General features: G+C 40.5%; 1 protein-coding gene and 1 pseudogene across 1 annotated transcript; both read left to right on the top strand.

Annotated features, from left to right (window-relative positions):
* The first annotated feature begins 684 nt into the window (after nt 1-684).
* LOC119284462 (putative disease resistance protein RGA4) lies at nt 685-4,986 on the top strand. Its single transcript, XM_037563568.1, has 4 exons — nt 685-990; nt 1,669-1,977; nt 2,539-2,932; nt 4,736-4,986. Exons 1-4 carry the CDS (start codon nt 685-687, stop codon nt 4,984-4,986), a joined length of 1,260 nt encoding a protein of 419 aa, XP_037419465.1.
* Nucleotides 4,987-5,396: 410 nt separating this feature from the next.
* The window catches only part of LOC119284460, a 25,554-nt pseudogene continuing 19,406 nt past the window's right edge, over nt 5,397-11,544 (top strand).

Raw genomic sequence — 11,544 nt, 5'->3', positions numbered from 1 at the left:
ACTCCCTCCTTCCGGTGAAAAGTGTACATATAGAAATTTTAGTACAAATTATGAAGTCGAGTAAAAAATGCATTTGAAAGGTGCAAACTACCATCTCTCCTCTTTAATTATTCAACCCTCAAGAAGATAAGTGCATGTAGAAATGACGGAGACCATATGTAGAAAGTTATTTGTCTCGGTTACCGTAAACATTTTTTTCTACCTTAAAGTGCTTTGAAAAGATAGAAATAGACTCTTTTGTGGATAAATTTTAAAGTCAAATGTACACTCTTCATCGGATGAAAGAAGCATGTAGCGAAGACTGGATCCGTGGAGCTTCGAGATTAACAATGAGTTGGACATATACGCCTCGCTATGAACGGGGAGATGGAGATTCGAGATTACGTGAAGCCATGGCATTGGGCCAAACGACAACCAGCTTACAAATGAAAACCCGGTCGGCTTTGTATGGATCCGCGCGGAGGAAACAATGGAGACTCGCCTTCCGCGTTGGCATGCTAGCCTCGTAGTGGACGCCCTAGCATGTTTCTAACATGCTGGACGTACATACCTAGGCTAGGCTGGCTAGCAACCCTCCAATGGCGACATGACAGCTGCCTCTCCAGTCATGAGCTAATTTTTCTCAACGCTGGTTCACCTGCACACCGGGAGCACCAACTAATTTGGGCCACCCACCGGCGCGACATGGTTCCCCTGCTGATACCGCTGTTGGGCAGCGTTGCGGCCAAGGCTGGCGATGCGATGGTGCGCGAGCTGCTGAGGGCGTGGGGGCTGGACAAGGCCCGCCGGAAGCTGGAGCGCCACCTTGCTGCCGTCCAGTGCATCCTGCTCGACGCTGAAGACAAGAGTCGCACCAACCCTGCCATCCGCCAGTGGATCAAGGACCTCAAGACCGCGGCTTACCAAGCCGATGACGTCCTTGATGCCTTCCGCTACGAGGTGCTGCGCCGCCGTGCTGCCCAGATCCGCAGCCACTCAACCGCACGCAAGGTTTGTCCTACCTTCTTCCCGACCGACTGGCTTTGGAAACGGAAGCCCTTCAATTTTAGTTGAGAATCTATTTGGTAGTTTAAATTGAATTGGCGTGACGCTATTGTATTTTAAATAGAGTTTGAGGTTGAAATGGGATCAAGGTTTTGGGTAGCGAATCCCAAAAATTTAGGCGGATGGGAGGGGGCACGGTTACCCAAAAATACCGAGCGACTACCTTTCAAAATTTTCCAACGAAATTCAACTTCAAATTTATCTGGGCGAGGTACAAATATGAGTTATGCTCATATTAGTTACAAAATCGCTTGTGTCGCACTGGTTAGTTCTTTGCGCCTGTCATGGGGAGTCGAACACAAGACCTTTGTGTTGCATGCTTAGGAGGGGCACATCTGCAACCATCGTTACTTGGATGTTATGTTAAAGTTTCCAGGTTAGCTAACTATGCGTGCAAATTCAACATCTCAAAAACAAAAGATTCTTTTGGGTCAGCTTGTTTGTTTCTCGTATGGTAGAGGGAAACACGGTAACCCCACTGTACTGAATACCTCGAGCGGTAACAAAAACCCTTAATAGGACTACTTGACAATTCTATTTCTGTTGTTTGGTTCTATTTTCAGCTTAGGGTTTTAATTTGGAAACATAAGCCTTTTTATTTCAATTTATATCTTTCCGTTTCAGGTGTTGAGTTATTTCAGTGTCAATAGTCCGATTGTTTTCCGTCTTTCAATGAGTGGGAAGATGAAGGATGCCCTTAAAATCATAGATGAACTGGTCGCGGAGATGAACACTTTCCACTTCCTACAAAATACTGCGGCACCAACCGTTATTCATCCGCGAACAAACTCTCATGTTGATAACTCAGAGATTGTTGGCAAAGAAGATGAGAAGGAACTAGTGGTGAAGATATTGCTCGAGCACTCTAACATCAATAACGATAATGAAGATAATACTATTATGGTGCTCCCCATAGTAGGTATGGGGGGGATTGGTAAAACCACACTTGCTCAACTTGTGCACAATGACCAACGAGTTATGCATCATTTTGAGTTGGTCATATGGGTTTGTGTCTCTAACAAATTTGTTATCGAAGAAATAATCCAATCTATAATACAAGTAGCCACGATGAACAAGTGTGACTTGACCGAAATGGAGGCACTGCAGAAGAAACTTCATGAAGTGTTGGGCAAGAAAATGTACCTCCTAGTGCTTGATGATGTTTGGAATGAAGATGGACAAAAGTGGAAAGACATGCTATCATTGTTGTGCTCAGATGCCGGCCCCGGTAGTGCTATAATTGTGACATGCCGTAGCGAGCAAGTTGCTTCTATTATGGGCACACTTCCTACACATCATATATCACTTTTAAAAGAGGATCAATCATGGGAGCTTTTTCATACGAATGCATTTGGAAGGGCAGTGGAAAAGACAGAAGAAATTATTTCAGTGGCTAAGAGTATTGTACACAAGTGTAAGGGGTTGCCTCTTGCTATCAAGACCATCGCAACGTTACTTTATTTGAAGGATCACAGTCAGTGGTTTTCTGTTCTGGATAGTGATGTCTGGAAAAATGATATTCTCACAACTAGGATTGTACCTGCGCTACAACTGAGCTATGATCACTTGAAATCAGAAGAAAAAATATGCTTTTCCTTTTGTGCTATTTTCCCCAAGGGTAGCATCATGGATAAAGACATGTTAATCCACCTATGGATGGCAAATGATTTTGTTCCATCAGAAACAAGAGGCCAACAAATTTTTGATCTACTAGTTTGGAGATGTTTCATTCAAGATGGCGATATTCAAAATAATCTGCTCTCCGGATTTCGAGATGAATATAATGAGTTCATCTATAGGCCAACCACTTACAAGATGCATGATCTCATGCATGATCTTGCTGACTCCGTAAGTGGAAATGATTGCTCTATTCTGCAAGAATCTTCATGTCAACAAATTCCACAAGAGTCCACATATGTCAATTCATTACAACACGAAGTTCGACATCTGTCACTTGATTATGTGCATGACCATACTATTGCGACCATGCAGAAAATTCTTGCTCCCCGGCCCCGCACAATATTAGTTCGAAGGGGGGGTATGGGCAAGTCAAAATTCATATCCTTACGAGCATTGAAAACATGCTATATCAGGCCATATTTGACGAATTTGAAGCATCTTCGCTACCTAGATTGTTCTGATTCTTATGTATCTGCGCTGCCTGAAGCCATTACCATGTTGTACAGCTTGCAAACATTGAAGCTCAATAGTTGTGAATACCTAAAGAAATTGCCAGAAGGCATGAGATCTATGAGAAGTCTTCGGCACATCTTCCTCCTTGGATGTCATCGTTTGGAGCGTATGCCACAAGGTATTGGTCAGTTGACTTCTCTACAAACATTGACGAATTATGTCATTGATAGTGATGCGGGTCGTGGCATTGATCAATTGAAAGATTTGAATCTTTGTGGTGCTCTTTCTTTGATTGAGCTAAGAAAAGTGCATAGTGCAAATAATGCTAAACAAGGCAATATGTTCGCCAAGCATAATTTGAAATGTTTATCACTCAATTGGAAATGTGAACCTTCTTATAGGACACAAATTGGATGTAATGTAGATACTAATGCAGAAGGAATATTAGAGGCCCTTCGTCCTCACAATAGACTTGAAGTTTTACAATTGTCTAATTACACCGGTGATAAATTTTCATCATGGATGCACAAATCTAAACTGTTAGAACATCTCAGTGAACTTCGTCTGAAAAGCTGCAAATATTGCAAGGATCTCCCACCAATATGGCATCTGCCCTCCCTCAGGTACTTGAGTTTGGATGGTTTGCATAGCTTGAGAAGTATATGTGTTGGGAATGATGGCATAGACAATGGCAAATCCTGTGCTTCTCCACCACCCTTATTTCCTAAGCTGGACACTATGAAATGTAATGACATGCGTAACCTAGAGAGATGGCACCTGGAGGTGGCTGGACAAGCAGTGAATGTATCATTTCCTCGGCTCAAGAAGCTAGATATTTTCAGATGCCCAATGCTAAGAAGAATTCCCATGATGCTCCCTTTGCTTGAAGATATACAGTTGGTGTTCTCAAACATTCCTCTTTACCATCTGATGCATCTACCTATGCAGTCTAACCTTCACTGCACAGGCGAAATATGGCTGACGCCTGAATGTATGCTGGGACCTACTAGACTTCATTTTTCGAGCCTTGGTGACTCTGACGTGCGACTTCGACTCGATGGTCGGAATGAAGATGTAAATTTATTTGAAGAGATGCTGAACAGAACATGTTGCAGATTCTTTAAGAAGTTGGATATTGTAGGTTGGGGCAGTCTTTTCTCCTCTGTAATTTCCCAAATACAATGGAATATATGGAACCATTTCCGTTTCGTTGAATGTATATGGATTTCAGACAACTATAGCATAGTACAATGGCCAGCGGCAGAACTGAGACAATTGAAGCGTATCCGAAGTCTAAAAATGTCTTACTGTTCCAACTTTACTGGTTCACTTCCATCAAGAATATGTGATGATGAAAATGCTTTGCCTCCTCGACTCCAGTATCTTGGAATTGAAAACTGTGTGAATTTAGTGGAGGTACCAATGTTGCCCGCAAATCTTGAATATTTGCACATCGCATGTTGTGCCAAGCTGGTGTCCATGCCAAAAAATCTTGGGAATGCAAAAAGATTGACAACATTAAGTGTGATACAGTGCAATGCCTTAATGATGTTTCCAGATGGAAAGTATGGAGCCACTATGCTCAAGAAGCTGGAAATGGTGCGGTGCCCATGGGTAGAGTCGCTACCGGAGGGACTCCTGCAGCAGCTCCCAGCCCTTGAGGAACTAACTATCAGGGACTGCCACAACCTGGAGGAGGCCTTCTCGGTAGGAGGTGCTTACTGGAATTTGATTGAAGCAATTCCACGTAGATCAGTTGGCAGATCAGTGCAATTCGAGACAGATAGATTGGTTGATCCCATGCACTGAATGCTTAGAATGTCTTCATTGGGATACATGTGCATGTGCCTCCTGTCCTGTGTGTGCCTGTGCCTCGTGGAGCTATGTGTGCCAATGAGGTATATACACACCCTCTTCTCTTTACCTGGTTATTATGTCACCTTCCAAAATTTATAACTCAACCTCAGTTATTAATCATTATATATAGTTCCATCGATCCAAATAATCTATTTGGTCTCGTTGTAGATGTCAAAACCTGTACCTATGTAAAGAGTGCTTGTGTTTTTGTCTCCAGGTATCTGCTATGACGTCCAAATGATTCACATTAGTTGTACATGCACTGCAACAGTAACGGGAAAGTTGATTCCTTTACAAATCAAGTTCAGTGAAGTTTATACTTGCTAGTACGTGACCCTTGACTGCTAAGTACGTATTGGACCATGCCGGTCTACGACACAACTGTTAGGCACTGCCATTTACATAGTTCATTATCAAATTATGGTCATGGCCTTATGGATCACCCAGTCTTCAAGTAATTCCTGTTATACTGTATGACAGAACTCAGTGACTGGAATTTGCTTTGGTTCCCATTCAAGTCTGTTGTACGTCCTCGTAGAACGGAGGAGGAGATTTTATAAATACAACATCTACGTGATTACATGATCTCCTCTGCTGCTTACAAAAAAATCTTTTATATTCATTCATTCCCTGAGATCATTTATCTTATCTTCGACAGTAACATGACCGGTGAGGACCATACACAGAGCTGGAAGTAGTGATCAGGGCCTGATTGTAGCAAAATAGGGTCATCTTTAGGTGAAGATGGTGTGATGTATGTTGTATACATTGCATATGATACATTGTATGTATAACAGCTACAGAATATTTGTATCAAAAAGGCCGTAAGGATGTCCAATTATCGTTGTTATTTAAGATCAACTCGTGACATGTTGCTTGTTTTCAGGCAGAGCTTATTCAGTTGTGTGGTGCGACTTGTTGTCGTTGCCCTTTGTTAGCCGACAGCATTAAGATTGTGGCGAGAAGGAACGACGTGTTCAGAAATAATTCAGTGACTATTTAGTGATATTAGTCAGTCTAAGAAAGACGGTCATTTTGGAATGAACTTCTGTTACTGCATATTACTCAGTCTTGAAGCAATCGCTATTGCTGTCTGAAATAATTCATTGACTAGTTTGTGATAGTAGTCTGAAATCTGTCATTATCAATATAGACTGAAATTTGTCAGTGCATGTTTACTCAGTCTTCGAGAAGGCACGCTTACTTGCATGAAAATGAATATTCAGTGACTCAAATTTTCTTTAGCTGACCAAATAGCTGAGCATGTTGGAGTTCCCAGTCAAACCTGAACATTTCAGTACTGTAAAGCAGATCTGATTATGTGAACACAACATAATCTGCCTGATTAGATCGGCACTACACGATATATACTAAGTATGTGCTGAAATTGGTAGTTGTCTACTGCTTCCACTACTAACCACTAGTACCGTCAAACCTGAACATTTCAGTACTGTAAAACCAATGTGTTCTCCAGGGTGAGTGTGTACCCAAGTACTGTTATGGCTACACTAGGGATGTAACCTAGGACATGGAGTATGTGATCGCGAGCTCCAGTGATCCCAGATGCACTGCTAAATCCAAGAAACATTGGTGTTTTTTCTACATGCATGCAAATTTTCATGATGAAATTACATTTCTTGAGGTGTGGGTAAAAAAAATGTTGTTCCAACTAACCTCATTATTTTTGGGTGTACACTACTAGGGAAAACCTTATACACAGAATCTTAACAGCCAGCGCAGGTCAGGAAGAAGCGGTACTGCTAACTAGCAGTAGCGCGGGCTCCAGACAGGCGCTACTGCTACAAACTTAGCAGTAGCGTGGCTCGGTCGAACAACGCTGCTACTAAAATTGACTGACTATTCCCGCCACCCTAGGTTTAGCAGTAGCGCGTCGGTGTTAATCGTTAGTTGTAGCGTCGTATCAGTAGCGTGGCCACTCGCGCTACTTCTAGGCTTTTCGCTAGTAGTGGTAGACTGCTACCTGCATCTACTACTATTACTGCACCCATCGACTGCTGTCCAGCTTGCATCTATCCTATTAAGTATGAAACAGAGTAACGCCTTAAGCAAGATGAATTGATGTAGACAAAGTAAACTCAACTAATATGAATAAACCCCATCGTTTTATTCTTAATGGCAACAATACAAATACGTGTCTTGCCCCTTTCTATTACTGGGATATCACTGGGATAGAGCACCGTAATATCGAACCCATCACAAAGCATCTCTTCCACCGAAGATAAATCAATCTAGTTGGCCAAACCAAACGGATAGATCAAAGAGAAATACAAAGCTATAACAATCATGCATAAATAAGTTCAGAAAATACTCAAATATTTCTCATGAATATTCAGATCATAAATCCACAATTCATCGGATCCCAACAAACACAACCCGAAAGTATAGATATGTTGGAGACATATCACTGGCTCAGTGGAAACAAGAAAGGAATTTGTTGCCTTGTTTTTTCCTCTCTTCTTGCCTGTATGCTCATTTCGTCGAGCAGCTGCAAGAGCTATTGCCCACAGGCAACTCCGGGCACCCAGACTGGCTAGGGGTTGCACACCAAAGAGGCCCAGGCACTGGTGGTCAAGAACCCCAGGCATCCGGAGTGCACAGGGGTAGGTGATGACCCACAAGAATAGGAGATCAATCGTAGTCCTTTTGATATATATAAGTAAGAGTGTCGAACCCAACGAGGAGCAGAAGGAATTGATAAGCAGTTTTATCAAAGTATTCTCTACAAGTGATGTAAAGTAGTAGTAACAGACAGTTTGATAGCAAGACAATTGACAACAAGTAACAAGTAATCAAAGTAGCAAGGTGCAACAAAGAGGCCCAATTCTTTTATTGCAAAGGACAAGCCAGACGTATTTCTTATAATAAGCAAAGCGTCCTATAATTGTGATAAGCCGCATCGATCAAGTTGCTCTATAATGGGCACACTTACTTCACATCGGATATCAGTTCTGAATGAGGATCAGTCATGCAAGCTTTTTCATAAAACGCATTTGGAAGGGAAGTGGAAAAGCAAGAGGAATTGATTTCACTGGCTAAGAGTATTGTCCACGAGTGTAAGGGATTGCCTCTTGCTATCAAGACCATGGCAACTTTAATTTGTTCAAAGCATCACAATCAGTGGTTTTCCGTTCTGCGTAGTGATGTCTGGAAGAATGGCATCCTGACAACCACTGGGACTGTACCTGCACTACAGCTAAGCTATGATCACTTGTCACCGAGAGCAAAAATATGCTTTTCCTTTTGTGCTATTTTCCCCAAGGATAGCCCAATGGATAAAGACTTGCTAATCCAGCTATGGATGGAAAATGACTTTATTGCATCAGAAACAAGACACCAACAAAACTTTGATTTACTAGTTTGGAGAATCCATAGCTGGATTAACAAGTCTTTATTGGCGTCTCCAAACTAGTCAATCAAAAACCAAACTAATGTGCCTGCCTAGAGAACGGATTTCCTCCAAGATGTGAGAATTCAGAAGAATCCACACACCCGTTCTCTAGGCAGGCTCATCCATTGTGCAACTACTTGCAAGATGCATGATCTCATGCATGACCTTGCAGAATCTCTAAGCGGAAATGATTGCACTATTGTGCAAGAATTTTCTTCACGCCAAGAAATTCTTGAAGGATGCACATATGGTAGTCCATTACATCATGAGGTTCAACATTTGTCACTTAATTATTTTAGTAATCATACTGTTACATCTATGTAGGAAGTTCTAGCTCCCCAGGCCCGCACTATATTATTCCCTATTGGGCGGAATGCGACTCCTCGTGATGTCAAGTCTATTAGTATGGCCAAGTCAAAATTCACGTCCGTGCGAGCGTTGAGGATATTTTCAATCGAGACACATATGACAAACTTGAAGCATCTTTGCTACCTAGATTGTTCTAACTAGTCGTTAACCCGTGCTCCTGCACGACCTAGTTATTTTGAATGTTTATAATATTCTACATAGAAAGTCTCTATAAGTATTAGTTTATATAATTCTTATTGAAATTAAATGCATGAAATATTGTCTATTTTCATAGCCTATTAAATATTGTATTCGCTACTTTATCAATGACGAATTACATACGAAAATGTCTTTTCATTTTTACATTTATTAGAAATATACCGCCTGTGATTTCTCTCTTTATGGTTTTCCATTTCAAGGGTTATTCCATGCAAAAGTATGATTAAAATGTTTCAACAAAAACATGTGTGACCACGACCAACAATCATTCCCCGAGTAGTTTATTGAAGTTTTCACACGTTCAACATGTCGGGTGAGCCATACACCTCGCTATGGGACAAAGCTCAGCTAAAGCTTTTTCGTGTGGGCAAGCTCTGCTAAAGCTTATCCTCTTACTTTTAAAATGTTTGGAAGATCTCTAAACTTTTTGAAGTTTGATTTTGACTCATGCATGCCTTCTATGTCCTTTCAACAATTCAATAAATTTATGGTACTCTCACCTGACCTTTCTTTTTATTGGACTGTATTTTTCTCGAAGCCATAATTATATTTTCCTAAAATTGTACAATTAACATTCGGAAAATTCATGGGTAGTTATAAGTTCTCAAGTAATTCTCTAGAAGCACACACTTCTCTTGTTTAAAAATCTCTGTAAATTAAAGAATATCCGCTTATATGGATTTTAAGGTACACTTTTCAAAATTGATCCTTTCTCACATCCAAATCGAGCCATCAGGAAAAGCAATGACGATGCATTTTTTAGGCGATGACCGCTATCCCGTATCCTAGCCCATGTTATATAGCTTTAACCAATAGACACCTATGCCATTATATTACATTTACTTGGACTCACATCTCACAATTTGGTTACTATTACTTTACAATTTTTTTATTAGTTAAGGGCTCTCACATCTTTGGGAGCTTATTCCTTAATATGGAACTTATGCCTTCCCACAAACAAAAAAACTTACTATAATACATTCCCTGACATTTCATTTTGTGGGTTTCTCATGCACTTGCATGATTTTGGAATTATAAATTTTCAAGAATTCTAGGATGTATTTAGTAATTATATTTCTTACATGGATTTATAACTTCTCAACACCAATTTCTTTATATTTTCAGATAATACTATGTGCATCGTGACAAACAAATTTTGGAGTATATATTTAGTTTAGTGTGATATATGGGCGGGATTGTTATAGTACATCCATATATACGTTGTGGTTGTATGCATGGTGATTTTTGGATGAGAAATTTTGGTCCACGTACCTATACATAGATGTGCGCACAGATTTTCAGCTAGCTAGATGATGAACGTTGCTTTGTGAATATATTTTTGCTGAATGCATGTTTGCTGAGTCATGATTTTTTTTAGCTGTCGTGGTACATGTATTGTTAGCTATGTCATGCCTGCAAGCATAAATTAATCAGTATGTTGATGGAAAAAAACATCAGTACGTATCCAGGGGAAAAAATTTGTTTGTTAGGTGATTTTTGTTTCCATATTCCTTCCTAATGTACATTGTATGGACTGTTGTGTTGATTGGATCTCCCTTGTACGTAATGCAAAACATGAGGGAACTGTATCTCTTTAATCCTAGAGACAGAAGGAAAAATTATTTAATTTGGTAGATGATTTTTGTTTCCACGTTTCCTTTCTAGAGTACCACGTATGGACTCTTGGGCTGATTGGATAGATGTACGTTTCTACAGTAACACATATGGACTCTTAGGATGATTGGATGGATTTACGTGCTACTAAACATCAAAGAACCATACATCTTTAATCCTAGACACACAATTAAGATCTAACGGTTATTTGTAATCAGTTTCAAGGATTAACGTGGAGGCTCGTATCCAATTAGTAAATATAAGATATAAGATTCTAATATATCTGCACTTCCTGAAGCCACTACAATGTTGTATAGCTTGCAAACATTGAAGCTTAATGGTTGTAGAAATCTTCAGAAATTACCAGAAGGCATGAAATACATGAGCAGTCTTCGTCACATCTTCCTCATTGGGTGTATCAGTTTGGAGTGCATGCCACAAGGTACTGGTGAACTGAGTTCTCTGTAGACATTGACAAGTTATGTCATTGATAGTGATGCAGTCCGTGGAATTGATCAACTGAAAGATTTGAATCTAGGTGGTGCTCTTATTTTGACTGAGCTGAGAAAAGTTCATTGTCCAGAAAATGCTAAACAAAGCAATATGTCTAGCAAGCATAATTTGAAACGATTATTATTCGATTCATATGGACCTTATGGGCCACAAAAGGCTTGAAGTTTTAGTGTTATCTCAGTATACTGGTGCTAAATTATCATCATGGACGCACAACTCTACACTGTTAGAACATCTCAGTGAACTTACGCTGAGAAGATGCAAGAACTGCAATGTTCTTCCACCATTATGGCAGTTGCCCTCTCTCACGCGCTTGGAGTTGGAAGGTTTGGATAGCTTGACAAGTATACACTAGTAGAAAAAGGCCCATTTGTCCCGGTTCTGGAACCGGGACTAAAGGGTCGGTA

This window comes from Triticum dicoccoides, chromosome 4A (assembly GCF_002162155.2).
Source record: "Triticum dicoccoides isolate Atlit2015 ecotype Zavitan chromosome 4A, WEW_v2.0, whole genome shotgun sequence".
Classification (NCBI taxonomy): Eukaryota; Viridiplantae; Streptophyta; class Magnoliopsida; order Poales; family Poaceae; genus Triticum; species Triticum dicoccoides.
The sequence above is the reverse complement of the archived record's forward strand: the minus strand, read 5'-3'. Positions and strand labels throughout refer to the sequence as shown.